Genomic DNA, 16,170 nt, shown 5'->3' on the forward strand with positions numbered 1-16,170 from the left:
CTGCAGTCTGCGCTCTGGCGTATGTATGAAAGGCAGAGCGAGAGGTGGAGAAAGGGGGAGGGAGAGTGAGAGAGAGAGGATCTTTCCTGCTGCGCTGGTACGTGTGTGATGCATCAGAGCAGGCCCCGCCCACTCATCGGTGCAGCCAATCCTCACGGAGCTGAGATCTGCCTGACCACTGACTGCAGGTATTAAGCATGATAGTGAAACAGAGAAGGATGAGTTAATCTTATTTTACCTTTATATTATTTTTTTCTGTCTGTTGTTGATCAGGTGTTGGGTTTTCAATTATGTGTTTTTTGTGTCGTTGACCATTTGATTTAGAAAAGTAACAGAGGGATGGAGTGGGTGGTAGAGCGGAACTGACAGTGTCTCATAAGGTTGTGATTATAAAGGGTGGGAAAGTAGAGTCCCGGAGAGCGGATGCAATTAGGACCGTTTCACTTGACTGACTGCTCAGTATGAACCGTGGTACAGTGACAACTACAGGACTCACCTGACATAATTCAATTAGCACACCACTGACACACGCGCACGCCACGCACACACTAAAGGGCGTGAAAACAGATTACTTGTTTGGTATTAATATATTGGATATTATTGATTATTTTAATGTTGAACTATTAATTAATCATTCAGTCTAAAAGATGTCTGTCAAAATGTACAGTGCCTGAGTCGGAGGGATAGTTAATAATGATATTAAGTATTTACTTCGAAGACTAAGACAACTAACAGGTGTTCACATTTCAGAAATCTGTCAAATTTGCTTGTGACAATAACTTTTTTTTATAATAATGAATTTTCTTTCAATCAATCCAGATGTTAATCGTTTCTGTTCTTCATATAGCCTAAGGCTTATTATCGGAAATATAAAGACTTATGTTATTGATTCACACACTTATACGTTGCACATCAGTTGTCATATTGCACTATACAAAAAGCCTAGAAAAAATACTCTGATATGCTGATACTAATATCAGGATAAATAGTACAACCAAATTGCCTTGCACGAGAAGGGACCAGAAATAACTACAGACTGTAAAGGCAATACTTAAATTCACGCACCAACACACACAGGCTTCAGCCAGCACGGTGGCGGAGTGAGGGGCTGCCAGTGACAGTTGGTGCCATCACTGGTGCTGGCTGTCTGCCACCAGGCTCTAACCCCCCCACAGTAGGGAACAAGAAGAGCTGTTTATCTGACTTACTCCAAGACTGCCAGCATGGCCCTCCCCCATCCACTCCTACCCAATGATGGGCAACGCTCCACTGCCATATCTGCCCTTCTAACTGCCCCCTGCCAGCCTGACATCCACCACAAAGCTTCCCTAAGCCCACCCACTGTTTCCCGTATATAGCTTCTGTGCTACCTGCAAGTCTCTACCTATTCACCCCAACCATATGCCGCCAAAACCCCCCTCTGGTTAAATCTATAAACCCATAAGGTTTGGTTTAGCTCTTTCTGAAGGTCCCATCAGTGTGAGATTTGACCCATTTGCCAAATCCAAAGCAGAAAGGAAGAGGCGAGACAACACTCATGTTGTATTGGTTTAAGTATTCTTTGACATGCTTCCATAGATTAGCTAAAGCTGTAAAAACACATTTATATTTTGTTTGCAGTTAAGGCCTGTTTGTGCTGAATAAAGTTTATTATTTTGCAATCTCTCAGGTCAATTTGTTGTTCACTAAATTTAGAATGAAAATGTGCAGTGATGAGTCAAGTTTAAGCTCTTTTCTTTATTTTTCCACTCAGAAAAAATTCCATTATATTTAGGTGGCAGAAGCTTTTTTTCTATTTGGGTGTAACAACTATTTAGAGTGCGTACAAGTTGTTTTAATGTATATTTATGCAAGACGAAAATTCTCCACAACAGAAAAAGTCTGTAAAGTACATGAAGTGATCAACAGAACAAGAAATTGCACACAATTTGAAAAAAAAAGTTCTCCCCCAGAAACAGTAAATCCACTTCAGCTCGTCCTCGTTAACCTGCCGAGCTGGACCCCGGGAGTCTGTGAGACCGGACTCATTTCTGTCTGCCATTCAGCCGTGAATGCTCGGCCTCGGACTGGGCCCGTTTCCTTGGTGACAGCAGTGCGTGATCGCCCAACGTCACTTGGACCCGTTGCCCTCGGGTGAATCTGAGCTACACTGCGTCCTCGCATCATCTCCTGCAGTAGAGATGCTGGGGACACAGGTGTCTACTGTCATTTGGTCCGATACATTTAACCACAACATCCAAGCTGGCACACATGATGTTTTAAGACACTTTTAGTAGAGGGGAGGATGGGCTGGATGTACTGGATCAAAACGCCCTGAGGCTAAATATAAACAAGAAGAGGAAGAGGAACGATAACTAATATGTTCTACTATTACGTTGGTTAATAGTGATAAACAAAAGCAGGTATCAAAAAGCTGTAAATCAACCTACATTCATTCTTGCCTCAAGATAATACACAAGGGTTGTTCCATTGAAACTGGTGGTTTAAATGTTTTAAATTAAGTTTTCCAAATGTAAGAAATCAATTATTGTGATCATCTTTTGAAACAATGTTTTCCAGTCTTTGAGAATCAGATTTTTGGCGAATACGGTTTGCTTCATCACAGCTGATTGTTTATGAGAGTAATCCGGGAGTAAATAATGACAAGAATATGAGACCAAAGATAAATCTAACACTGGACAGTCCATCTATGTCCACTGTTACAAGAAGACTCTACGGCTCATTTCTGATCCTGTGAATGGACTTCTGGAGAAGGGCGGGGGGCTTTGAGACCCCGACACAATTAAGGCCTCCAGCCGGTCAACGCGATAATGATCAGCATCATTCATCAGGAGCACCGATGTGTCCAATCAGACGCAGCAATGCTTGCGAGTGTCTGTCTCTGTTGACCTGGTGCTTCTCTCCCTTCCCACCCCCACTTCAATGTGCAGACACAGGGTTGCTTAGCAACCCAAGAGCAGCCTGTGGAGAACACACTCATCCGTGCACGCACGCACACGTACGCACACACACACACACACACACACAACACAGGAAACTCTGAAGGAGAAAGATAATGTACTCCTACTCCAGCCCTCCATCATGCTCCGTGACCCCCAAAATGTGGGGAGAAACAGCCCACCCCTCTGTCTAGGGGAGATTCGACCCTGTAACCGTGGCCCAGTGACTTCTCATCAGCGCCTTGGAGAGAAACGCACACACACGTGCACACACACACGTACAAACACACACCACTGTCTGAGTAGGAAAGTTGTCCCTGCACTCAACTGGATGCATAACATAACAGGAAAACAATCCCCTCGGCGTCTTTGACAAAAAATCCCTCGCTATCATGTCACAACTACATCCAGAACCTCACTTCATATTTTCTGATTGTGACTGATTACCAGTGGACTTAAGGCGGCAGCCATGCAACCAGCATTTCCAACAGACAAAGAGCTTTTAGAAGATGAAAGTTAAAAGCTCTGCAGCGTCTCCCCAGTCTAACACTATTAGCACATTAAGCGAGTGCTTAAATACAGTCAGCAGACGATGGATCAACGCGGAGCCTTGAGCGGGAGACAGCGCTGTAATCCCCTAAAGGGGGGTTTCACTACAGTAATGGCAACCCGTATGAAACCACAGCCCCTGGGGAGTGGTGGGACTGGGAGAGATTATGAGCAGCCTTGGGGCGACACAAAACCCCTTATAGCCCCGACACACACACACACACACACACACACACACACACACACACACACACACACACACACACACACACACACACACACACACACACGGAAAAGACGGAGAGGTGTACAAACACTCTTTTTTTTTACATCTATATGACATGTTTGGGGAGGAGGGTGCAGTAACTGGGTTGTCAGGAGGGTAATTTAACTCCTGGAGGATTGTGGGATGGCGATGGAATCGCTCAGTGGGCTGAGGGCAAGGGAATGGCAGGAGGTTGAAAGTGTGTTGTTTTTTTCGGGCAAATTAAAGCAGCAGCCTCAGGGTTTAGAAAAATAAACTGAAACATGGTGACATAAAAGGTAAAGAGCATATTATAGCTGGACAACAGAATGATACCACTGTGGCCTTGTGATAAACACTAGGACATGGTTATCGGTCAGGGATATAGTTATTATTATTACATGCGGACCTTGAAAACAAACAGAAAGGTCAAATGTTTATCACAATAAATCACTTAGGTGACACATTACACTTGGGTCAAAATATTTCATCAAGTTTTTCCACAGTTGCTGTAAGCAAAATGTGAGTAAATTACCAGAAACACATATGCCTTTTTAACACATATATGTAAAAGCACCCGTAGTGCGCTGTCCTTCCAACGTGGTCAACTGTTAATTTGTTGCCTCTCCCCCCTGGGGAAAAGCTGCTTAGAGCAGAAAGGAGATTACGCATAACCAAATATGCAAACAGAAAACACTGCAAAGCCTATGTGACCTCTGCCTATGAAAACACACACACACAAACACACACACACACACACACACACACACACACACACACACACACACACACACACACACACACACCTATTTGAGACCCAAATTGGCATATAGATTTAGGTTTCCATCTGCACATAAATACAGTGCGTACACAGTTTATTCTTTTAATGGTCTGTAAGAGCATCCAGCTTTAGTTGGTGGGGATTCAATCCTCCACGTTAACTGCAGTTCACTCACGTACACACAGCCCTAAACTGACCCATGAAACCATAAACATAAAACTCTATAAGTAAGACATGGACCCATTCCCAGTGTAGGGTTGGTCTTTAGTTGTGCGTTCCTTAAAACAATTTCACTTTTATAACTGTGTGCGTAGAACCCAGAGGGAGAGACAGATACAGGTGACCTTTGGGGGAGGGGATGTCACCGGAGCGGGTCACTGAATGTAATCTTTCAATGAGCAAACCAAGGGCTCAGCAGCCTGGGGAATACACGGCCACGGCTCAGCCGAGCCTCTCTCAGCAGTTGAGTGTGCGTGTGGAAGGGAGAGTGAGAGACGAGGACAAATGTCTCATCAACCTTCGACACATCCCACATTCTCGAGGCCTTTGTGTAACGTGATCGGGCAGGAAACCACACCTCAGTTGAAGCTACATGAGGATTCAGCGTCCTGAGACAATAAATCAAGTGGCTATCTATCAGAGTTAGAGTGTTTTGATGATGGCATTTAATGGTTGTGTTACTATCCCTCCACTGCAGCTCAGAGGGGAAACACTATATGGTGGAAACAATTACACTGTTACTATGGTAGAAACCCAAGCTAAATAACATATGAGCTGAATGTGGATGTTTTACCCTACCATTTAAATTAAATCAAATTAGGATGGAATGTGTTCAGGGCTGATGTGAAGATGAGGGACAATTGCAGGGACTGCTGTCTTGTCATCCATAAGGGGATGAGAATGAAACTATCCTTTAACAAAAAGGGACTGAGGTAAAATGATGTTATAAAGGCACAACACTGCTCACGATTTTACAGGCACACACGATACGTTAGGTTTTGCACAGGCTAACACAGTAACCAGAAGGACTCAAATACTCACATTCAGATTTTTGCCTTACCAGCACATGCTTATAGACCATGGGGGATGTGGCATGGCAGTACATGCATCAGGGAAAAATATCTGCAAATATAGGGCACATGGTTAAACATGCTGACTGCAACACAAATCTATTTGCAATGACGTCCAAATCCAATTATAGCAGTATCTTGTGTGGACACTGCCCCCTGGTGTCTGGCAAAGAATGGTGCAACAATGTTAAATCGTACTGAACAATGCGTTAATGACTGACTGAAAAACATATATATATTTTGTTGTAGATTATTTAATTGTACCTTGTAAAAACAGAATGGAGAAAAAAAAGCACAGTTCCTCTTTAACAACACGGTTATGTATGAGTTGCAAGAACACGTTTCCATTTTACAACGTCAAAAATAAAAGGTTTGAGGAGATGGCTGGTACTTTAGCACAACTTTGAAGGAAGAGACGTGCTAACCTACCTCCGCATGCCACGTCTAAATCTAATAACAACTGGACTTGATGGGCAATAAGAAACACATTATTTTGTAGTTCTTTCAGTTCAAGCAATGAAAAGGTGCTCAGATATGTTTAGTGACTTTTCACTAATCGGGAAGATAATTGGAGGATGTAGATAATATTTCTCATTAATGGATAATTGTATCCAGTCATTTACAGTATAGTTCATACAAAGCTTGAGTGTGAATCAGAATTCTGACATTAAATTTAGACACTTAACCCTAAAACACTAATGTCGGGTGATTTTGACCCAAACAATTGTTGTTTTGTTATTTTCATTGTGTTGCTTTTGTCCGAGTTGCGTGTGTCCTTCTACAGCTTCTTGCTGCTCACTGACGTGGCGTGTGTTCGGGTGATTTTCACCCAACTTTAGTGATGGATAAATTCCAGATGGGTTTTAACATTGACGGGAGACTTTTCCTTCACAAGACAAGGCTCACACATATCACAGAAACAACCTGGCCAAAGAATAAGTTAGCTCCTATATTTATATATTTTTTAAATGTTTTATTGACGATTGCCTAATTTTTCACTCAATTTTGAGCCTTTTGTCAGGGTCCTCTTCAAGTTGTCTTGTATTGTTGTGTTTCAAAATATTTTGATGAGAAGTATATTTTATCAGGTACATTATATCGGTTGACATATACCCCACGTTAGTGATATTGGGACTACTTTTAACGTTATTAAACAAAATGTACTTTGACCATGTATCAACTTTTATCAAATTTGATGGTGGTTAATCTTAAAGTTTTCCCATATGAAATTTAAAAAGCTAACAATCAAATAAAACCAGAACATGTTAAGTGTTCAGAAATAAATTACGGTTTCCTAAGGTTTATTTTGCAAACAAAATTAAAGTGCGGAGCAATTACTTTTTTTCAAACTTTTCAAATGGGATTAGGGCCTATGTCGGGCTCCTGCTGCTCGTCCATGTAGTAGGGATCTCCTTGATGGACTCTGTGATTGTGCACCCTCAGGTTCCCCCTGTGGGCAAATCTCTTCCCACACTCTGTGCAGGCAAAGGGCCTCTTCCCCATGTGGACGTCCCGTTGGTGGGCTCTCAAGTTCCCGCTGCGGGCAAAGCGTTTACCACATTGAGCGCAGCCAAAAGGCCGCTCCCCCGTATGAGTGCGAGTGTGCACAGTAAGCTCCGAGGGAGTAAGGAAGCTCTTGTCACAAAACTGACATGGATGCAGTCTGACGCCTGTGTGGCGTAACAGGTGTCGGCGCTGGTGGGAGGGGTAGGTGAAGCACTTAGTGCAGTATGGGCAGGTGTAGGGTCGTCCATTCCCTCCGCCGGGAGCGGGAGGGTGGCTCAGAGTGTTTGCGTGTCGCAGTGTGAGCGACTGTGAATTGGACTGTGGTCGAAGAGGGTCTCTATTGCCGAAGGTGGTGAGCCGCCGCGTGTGATTGATGGGGCCTCTCCCTCCCCTGTCATCTCTGGGTCTCCATGGTGATTCTCCAGAGGGGGTTTGGGGCTGAACCTGCCGAGCCACCCTCTGCTCCCCGCCTTGGCCCTGCACTGAGTTCTGATTGGAGTTGTGGTTTTCAGGCTCCTGGTCCAGGAAAGGGAAGGAGCTGTCGTCACCTTCGTTGCTGGCCTCATCGGAGACTGCTCTGGTCCAGCTCGCAGCAGCACTGCTGTTAGCTGGTTCAGAGCAGCTGGTGCCATCCGTCTGCAGATTCTCCAGACCGGACACTCCACCACGTGTGGCGTTTAACCCTGGTAACCACTCCCCTGATTGAGCTAGGCCTGGGTCAGGTCTGGGGGAGCAACGCCCGCTCTGGGAGATTGAGAGAAAAGGGGTGGAGGTGTGGTCGGCACCGTCCTGATCCCAATGAGACACTGTAGAGAAATTTAAAAAAAAAAAATTAGTGCACTTTCATCTCGCCATTTCTATATCAACATTTCTATTTTCAAACTCAACAATTTGGTAATATACTACTTAACAATGCATCATAGTTCATTAGTTGAAATATATTTTGTATTAAGAATCAGAATCTGCAAAGTAGCCTAACTAAGTAGCCAAATAGTTTAAGATACAACATTTACCTCAAAATCCTGTGGGAAATACTGGACACCTTTGCACTCAAAAGAGTTGCAAGACCATCTTGCTCTCGTATTGAACATGCTAAATAGTCAATAGCAGGAGTATAATCTTGTGACTTCTTACATTTGGCCTTGGCTTGTGAGCCAGACAGAGTACTGATTTGTCTCTGGTCCCCTGCAGCGAGGCTTCCGTCTGGGACTTGAACAGCGACAGACCCAAGAGAAGGTTGAGATCCGGCACGCTGTGTAGAATAAATAAAACTGGTCTGTAAGACGCACAAAAGCCAAACAAAAAGAGTAGTAACTGTTATTACTGGATGCTCTGAAATAATAAATGCTTCATTACTTCCGTTTTTATTGTACAAGGAACTTTTAAAACATAGAGGGAAGGGACTGACCTCGTGTTTTACTGAAGCACCATTGTAGCCGGTGGCCTCTTCTTTCAGCCCACTGAGGCTCTGGCTAAGTCCTTCTACCAGCTTTGAATGAGAAGACATATCTTTTCCCACATTCAATCCTGTAAAAAGAAAAAAAAGTATATCAGCGCATCAGTAAAGCCTGTGGTGTGAGTAGAGTAGCATTGATAAAAAAAATATGTTAAAAAGCGGGTATAAATACAAAATTAAATATTAAAAGAGTAATTGTTTTAAAACAAATAAATCCTATAGCAGTGGTTCTCAAATGGGGGTAAGTGAAGCCATGCCAGGGGGTACGTAAAAAAAATAGATTACATGGTAACCATTCAAATATAGTTATTTAATAAATATTGAAAAAAATATAATAAGCTTATAAACCATGTGTTATATTACACAAATTTGTAAATTTATTAGACACTGATGGCACAGCGATGTGTATTACATTTGTTTAAACCAAAAATGTTTTAAACTGGTTATGAGGTACTTGGCTGAAAACAAATTTCACAGGGGTAAATCACTGAAAAAAGGTTGAGAATCACTGGCCTTTAGGATACATTTGAAATTAATGAATCGTGTACAACCCAAAATTACAATCCACATAGGGCTTTACAATCTGTACACGTATGACGCCCTCTGTCCTTCAGATCAGAACAGGAAACTCTCCCCAAAAACATTTTAACAGAAAGAGAAAAAAGTTAGAAACCTTCGGGAGAGCAACAGATCCCTCTCTCATGGACAGAAGAGCAACACTGGTGTACAGAATCAACTACATACGTGACACATTCAGAATTCAAATACAGAATTTACCTGGACAACATGTCAATTTTGTAATATTCTACTGACCAAAGTAGTCCATGACGTTAACTCGTGACTTTGAACATTAACAGGTGAGCTGTAATACCTGATCCTGCCAGAGTCTGCTGCCTCAAGGCGTCTCCGGACGACATCTCCCCTTCCTCGCTCCCTCCCCCCTTTGCCCTCTGCCTCCTCTCCACTTTCTCCAGCTTGCCTCGGAGGACGGAGATCTCCTCGGTTCTCTGCGCCAGCTCCGCCTGCTGCTCACACAGGCTGCCCTCGAAGATCTTGGCGATCTCGCACACGGCGGCCGCCAGCAGCGAGTCCATGACGGCGGCCAGCTGCGCGTGGAAGGCGCTCCTCGCCGACTCCATCGCCTTTTGTTTTGGTGACGACGCTTTAAAGAGTCTACGGTTGTCCTCCGGAGACCGTTGAGGGACGATGATGCCAACGTGACCACTGTCCATTCCTCTGCCCTTACATCTGTGGGCTGCCATGAGTTGTTGCCATGTTAAGTAGCTAGGCCATTCCCAATAGAAAAGGGTATCTATAACAGCAGTTTGCTTTAATTAAACAATCTCACTGTAATTTTAGTCAAATATTATAAAGCTATGAAGCCAGGGTTGGATCGGATAAGGTAATGCTACTGTTAGTTAGAACATAGTCCACTTCTAGCTAGCGACCACACAACATGTTGTGAGCGGGCGATGCTAGCTAGTTTTAGGAGCTAACGTGTCAACAAGGGAGCCAGCGAGGCGGAGCCCGTGTGAGTGGGAGCCCTGAAGCTAATTGAGGTCCCCAGACACGCGGGGCGGGACGCCTCTCGGCAGGCCGCTGGTCAGACTCGGTCACTAGCTAACATTTGATCCGTGCAAGGACTTCAGTCATGCTCAGAGATACGGCGGCTCGTCGTCCAGCTAGCAGGTTGATGTCTGTGATGTGTCGCAAGTCTCGCGATAGGAAAGCTGCGAGATTCTGTGCCGCAGGAATCAGATCCAGAATAAATGTGTTGCGTTGAAAAGGGGGACATTCAGAGGTGTAAAATGAATATTAGAAATTAAGAAAATAAAAACTGCATTAACGTTACTCATAAAATCATGCAAGGAAAAGTATAAAATTGGGATTTTATTGGGGGGAAATATCAACAATGTCTAAGTCTCGGAACACAATTATACTTTATCACCTATATTAAAGAAAAATAAAGAGCAGTAGGGTTGTATGTTTATCCCATGTGGATACAAGTGTACAAACAATACAAAATAAATCAACTTTTGGAACAGCTCAAACAGTAAAATATGCAAACTTTTATTTTGGCTTATTTATTGACTTAAGCATCAGATGAAAAAATTGTTTTATATGTAAGACAATGTAATCTTTTCAGATATCTGTAAAGTAATACAATATATCTAAAGTAACGCACGGCATTGTACAAAGATGAGTCCAAAAGTCTGCCTCCACAACCAAGCACATCACCAGACACTGGTTATCTAAAAGATTGTTTTGCTTGACGTGGTTTTGAATTCTTCAAAAACTTGGGAGACTTGATACCAAACAGAACAATTTGTGATTAAGGCAAACAGTAGACAACTTTGTACATATTTACCTTCAGCAAAAAAGGTTTGGTGCATTTGAAGGTATTCTGTGTAATGTGAGAGAACAGATTATTAACAGGTAGAGATTTTGTCATACAGCTTAAACCAAGGCTTTTCTTTCAGTGTGTGTTAGTTCGAGCTTTGCAGCCGATACTGTAGTCAAGGAGCAAGTCTACTTTAAGGCAGTGGAGTGTTTAAATGTCCTCGTTCTGTCAGGTAGCGGTGAATTAGCCAAAAACTTATAGTTCCACTAAATCTTTTCCGGAAAGGGTTTCTTAACCAAATCACATTTTTTCAAATTAGTTATACATTTCGGACATAAGGAAATATTTGGCTTAATTTTTAAACCTAATAAATACAACAGCAATACTTGGTGAGGGACTGGAGCCCTTTACAGCATCACTGGACAGAGACACTGATGTTTTATCTGTGCTCTTACTTTAGATTAAAGTGACACAATGAGTTATGTTGAACTTGGACGACACAAGATTTCTTTTTTTTGTATTACTGGTTTAACAGCACTGTTGAACCGAGACGGAGAATACTGATATGATTTCTTTAGAACATTTTATTATCACATCTCAAAAACTGGAGAAGGAAAAAAAAACGAACTTATAAAAGGGTTACATGTGGGGAGAACCCGGTAAGAGCATAAACGACAACATCCACCGTTTCCTCAGGAAAGTGGTGCCAACTTCATGCTGGCTTACTTGTGGTAACGCTGCACATGGTTCCTGAGGCGACCTTTTGTGAAAAAGCCTTTCCCACAAAACTTACATAGATTAGGCCGCTCTTTGTGACAATTAGACATGTGTTTAATGTGCTCTGTTTGAGAGGAGAATTTCCTTTCACACAAGTCACACTGGGTCACCATGAGAGGAGCAGGACAACTTTGCTTGTGCATGCTCAGCTGCCCACGAGAACGAAACACGGCTAAACACTGGTCACATTTGGGGGGCTTCTCACCTGTGTGGGTGCGAAAGTGTTCAATCAACAGGTATTTGTTTTTAGAGACCTTCTGGCACAATGCACAGATGTAACCATCAGGGCAGCGCGTCCCCATGGTTTTCCATTTTGGTCTCTGCTCGGGGTCTGGATTGCGAGCTCTCTCAAATTTGTTGTGGTTGATCGCTTGACTTGTGTCTTTCCTTGAAATCATCAAATCCTCACCCCCATCTTTAGGCTCCTCTAGAGGCTTGATCCTTGCATGGTTTGCATGTGTCTCAATGCTATTTGTTTCGTCTTTGTGCATTCTCAAAATGTGCTTTTTGAGTGCCTGATTAACGCGGAATTTCTTTGGGCACACGCTGCAACAGTATGGCCTCTCACCAGTATGAATACGCTCATGCTGTTTCATCATCCAACTGCTGCGAAACATCTTGTTGCAATGTACACAGTACTTTTTGGCAGACCCCTCTTTCTGGATAGATGCTTTACTGTTGTTGTTGTTGTTGTTGTTGTTGTTAGAGGAAGGTGTCCTTTGCTTAACAATCACCTGTTTTTTGCTCTCAGCAGTCAGGTTTTCTTCAGCACAGGACTCAGCTGCTGGCGAGTTAGTAGACTGAGCTTTATTTGCCAACAATCTCTTGAGTTTTTTGCAAGATGCTTTATGATACAGAAGAGCACTTGGAAAAGGGAACTCCTTTTTGCAACCTGTGCACTTCTTGTGTGACCGTACATGCACACTTCGACCAAACAATGTATCAAATTCCTTCTTACAAAACTTGCAGGGGTACCTTTCTTCACTGTCATTTTCCTCTGCCTCCTTTTCTTCAGACTCAGCTGCTGCGATTTTTTCACTCTCTCTTTTGATCTTCTTCCTACTGTCTTGCTTTTTTCCTGTTACATGTCTTACTCTTCTTTTAGGACTGGCGTCGTCTGTCGGGTCAATATATTCCTGTTTGATGTCCTGGATCAATTTCTTCATGTTGTTTCTCACCGGTGGACGTCGACTTACTTGTTCCGTGTCTGTGCAACTCTTGTCTAATGAAGAACCTGTCAAAGATATACATAGCAAAAATGTATAGCTGTGATCCAGTGAACAGCAGAATATTGGGACCATACTGGCCTACTTTCACCCCTGGTTGTGTTTACTCAACGTTTACTCATGTGTGTATTGTGCAAATCCAAAAGTTCTCTAGGAAGATACTGCGGCGTGAGCAAGGCACGGCGCCGATCTGACCCTGAGTGCACAAACCATTGTTATACCTGCAGGTACACATAATGTATGCAGGTGCTTGTCTACTACTCAACCTATTGGGGATAAAACAAGTACTGTATATCACCACTTGGATCCTGGGTAATACACTGACAACAGAACAGTTTATACTAGAAAAATATTTCTATAAAATGTGTAAATCACAATTTTTTTTCCCCACTGTGAGTAAGGGTGACACATTCTGGAAAAGGATTATACTTCTGATTTACAGTTTACATTGCTGTAAGCACCACAAACAAGCCTTGGAAGTCATAAAATAGATTTATATGAATGCAAATGTGTAAATGAATTAACAAGGCAATTACAAAAGTCATTCTGACAATAATAAATATAATTTACAGCACAAAATAATAAATGATAGATTAAATAAAAAAGGAAACTCACCTCTCTTGGATCTCCTGAGACCCTTTTTTTTTTGATGGGAGTCAATGTCATGGTTAACAACCTGAAATAAACAACCCAAAGCCTTTAGTTTTCTCCAGTATTGTCTTCAGTGATTACCAATACAAAACAAGAAGAGGAAATGTACATGCAGAGCTGTGTCTGCATTGGCAACAATAAGTTAGATGAACTTTGGCTCTTCCGAGACTTTCAATTATTTGGTCTAAATATGAAGTGGATATTGTCGCTCCTTATATATGACCCAGTACAGCTGGGGAAAAGCAAAATAATGATGCAGCGGAATCCTTGCGCAGATATTGGTTATATATCCCATATTTACCAGAGGCTCTGCACACAATAATTTGTTTTAAAACACAATCCCCTTAAACCTTGAAGGGCAATATTGAAACACAGGAGCATTTCAATTGGCTCTCAAAATGTTGCTCACAGCATTTATCTGAGGGTGGGTGCTACACCTCCACGTTAACAGGGTGGCTTTTTTGCTGCTATATTAATTGCCTGAATGTTAAATGCAGCTCATTTATAGCACAATAATACAAAATTGAGTTCTCCCAAGGAGCCTAAATCAATGGCTGTGTTGGCCTGTAAGACTAGAAAATAACATTTATATTGGTAATAAAATATAGGAAGCAAGTTCTCCTCAATATCTGACAACACGAGGATGTTTTGTCAACTTCGTAACACTGGCTGTAGTGACATTGTGAGCCAAAGAGTCGTGTTTCAGTAGATCAATCAAGCATCATGCACAGTGTTTGATCCATTCACTGAAATATGTGGCCTTCATTGGAGCTTTATCAAATTTTAACGACCCATCTCACCAACAATCTTGTCTGGTGCAGACGGATGCCCACTTTGAACTTCCATCTATTCTGTTGTAATATTATCGTGTCATCAACGAACTGAAATGTTATCACATCCGGATTCCCCATTCGGTTACACACCTCTTGCGTGATTGAAATGGGCCACAGGGCGATGGACAGCGGACGCAGTCTTACGCTGGGACAAAAGCCTTCTTCTTGCTTGGTCGCAGTCTCGAAGCCCAGGGGAGCACACCAGTCATCAGGTACTACACAAACAAAGATGATCAAGTTAGAAGACATGGAATATTGTGATGTGTTTGACATTGACCTGCATGCAGTTAAAAAGGCTTTCTTTGGGCTACCCTCAAATAAACTTGCAACTGAAACTTGTTACGTAGTTCTCTTCTATAAATGTTGCTCTTAAATACATTTAGTCCTAACATTTCTTCCACGCAGCATATTGTGTCAAGTGATTCAACTCCTTTGAACGACATACCTTCAAAATCAATCTCAGGAACAGCCAAAGTTTGTTCAGGGCCACTTGGGACATCTTCAGGCTCGCGTTTCTTCATCTCCGTTCCTCTGTTGCCTTCACGCTCGATTTCGCTCAGCTTAACCTCGGCTCCCTGCAACTTTATTTTAAGTTGAGCAACCTCTTCTCCTTTCTGTGCCAGCTCCATTTGATGGTCATGGAGACTGCTCTCGAAGATCATCATTATTTCAAACACAGCTCTCCTCAGGGCTGAGTCCATGCATGTGGTCAGCTGGGCCCTGAACGCTCTCATGAGAAAGTCAGACATCTTTGAAGACGGGTGGGAGCAGCTTACAGATGTTTTGGATCAATGCCTGTTGTGTGATGCTGTACTGGTCCCTTCCCAACACCAATTGCCCCTAAACAGAGATATTAGAGATCAGTTTAGGTATGCTTTACATAGGAGCACTAAACCCAGGGAGAGGGATGCTCTCCTTTCACCATCCGACCCCTAACTGTCTCTCAGCCTTCGGAGTACTGTTTCAAGCATATGAAGATGGACCTGTGATGTTTTAACTCAAGGAGAAACCAGCAGACGCACAAAAAGTGGGCCATTCATCAGTAACAGCACCCACCGTAGCCTAAGACTGTTTAAAGGTCAATAAGTCCAACGTGGCATTAGGCATGACCATTGCAATTTAGCGCCAATAGGTGCCATTAAATATGTACAAAATAACGTCACAATAAACTAAATGAATGAAACCTAGATGAATAACCGACCATCGTCCTCTTTCACAACCACTTTACCAGTAAAGATAGACAGCAGAATGGTCTTTCGGTCCCTGTTAACATTACGCACACGAACACATGACTAGCTATATGTTTTAACGCCAGGAGACGTTGATAACGTCCACATGGCGGGCAATTTACCATCTTTGCGAAATACTGACCGTTCGGCGCGAAAAGAACGACAGTAGTTCTACGATGATTAACTTCATCTGAACCACAGACACTTTGCTACACGAACAGTTTAACGACTGATAGAGAGCTGCCTTCTTAATGCGTAGTCTGCCGCATCGGTGTATTGCTAGTTAGTCAACGTGTAGCAAACACACGCTAATGTGGAAACGTCCATACGCCATTTTCACTCAACATCGCCAAGAGGGCGGAACAGGTGACGTCAGCACCACGTCACTATTGCTATACAGTGCCTTAGTAAGCGTATACTTGTTGTATCGTTCAGTGTGTTTTATTTTAAACAATATAAATGTGAAACAGTAGGGTTGTGAAAAATAGTTGGTTGGAAAAGTTAACGAAACACGTTCTCTCCGCGCATGTGCAGCGGATCTCGTTGCTTCACCGGGCGGTTGCTGGAG

At 42.8% G+C, this 16,170-nt stretch overlaps 2 protein-coding genes across 5 annotated transcripts; both read right to left on the bottom strand.

Moving 5' to 3' along the window:
• Window positions 1-59: 59 nt before the first annotated feature.
• LOC137792167 (transcriptional repressor Rhit-like) lies at window positions 60-10,371 on the bottom strand. Of its 4 annotated transcripts, none has more exons than XR_011078086.1 (6): window positions 9,417-10,371; window positions 8,498-8,616; window positions 8,224-8,365; window positions 6,922-7,895; window positions 5,555-5,635; window positions 60-182 (listed from the first exon to the last, which is right to left on the bottom strand). XR_011078086.1 is itself a non-coding variant. In XM_068587705.1 (5 exons), the coding sequence occupies exons 1-4, from the start codon at window positions 9,805-9,807 to the stop codon at window positions 6,937-6,939; spliced, it is 1,611 nt and encodes a 536-aa protein (XP_068443806.1). In that variant the 5' UTR covers window positions 9,808-10,371; the 3' UTR covers window positions 4,525-5,635; window positions 6,922-6,936. The 4 variants fall into 4 exon arrangements, 2 of the variants coding, with proteins under 2 accessions (XP_068443806.1, XP_068443792.1); XR_011078087.1 differs by lacking the exon at window positions 60-182 and adding an exon at window positions 1,301-2,183; XM_068587705.1 differs by lacking the exon at window positions 60-182 and having other exon boundaries at window positions 4,525-5,635.
• Window positions 10,372-10,415: 44 nt separating this feature from the next.
• Window positions 10,416-15,970, bottom strand: LOC137792161 (zinc finger protein 260-like). Its single transcript, XM_068587678.1, has 5 exons — window positions 15,745-15,970; window positions 14,819-15,213; window positions 14,464-14,588; window positions 13,505-13,565; window positions 10,416-12,897 (listed from the first exon to the last, which is right to left on the bottom strand). The coding sequence occupies exons 2-5, from the start codon at window positions 15,120-15,122 to the stop codon at window positions 11,609-11,611; spliced, it is 1,779 nt and encodes a 592-aa protein (XP_068443779.1). The 5' UTR covers window positions 15,123-15,213; window positions 15,745-15,970; the 3' UTR covers window positions 10,416-11,608.
• Window positions 15,971-16,170: the final 200 nt, after the last annotated feature.

The sequence above is a fragment of the Clinocottus analis genome, unplaced genomic scaffold (assembly GCF_023055335.1).
Source record: "Clinocottus analis isolate CAN_PGR_092001 unplaced genomic scaffold, fCliAna1.0.p SCAF_10, whole genome shotgun sequence".
NCBI lineage: Eukaryota > Metazoa > Chordata > Actinopteri > Perciformes > Cottidae > Clinocottus > Clinocottus analis.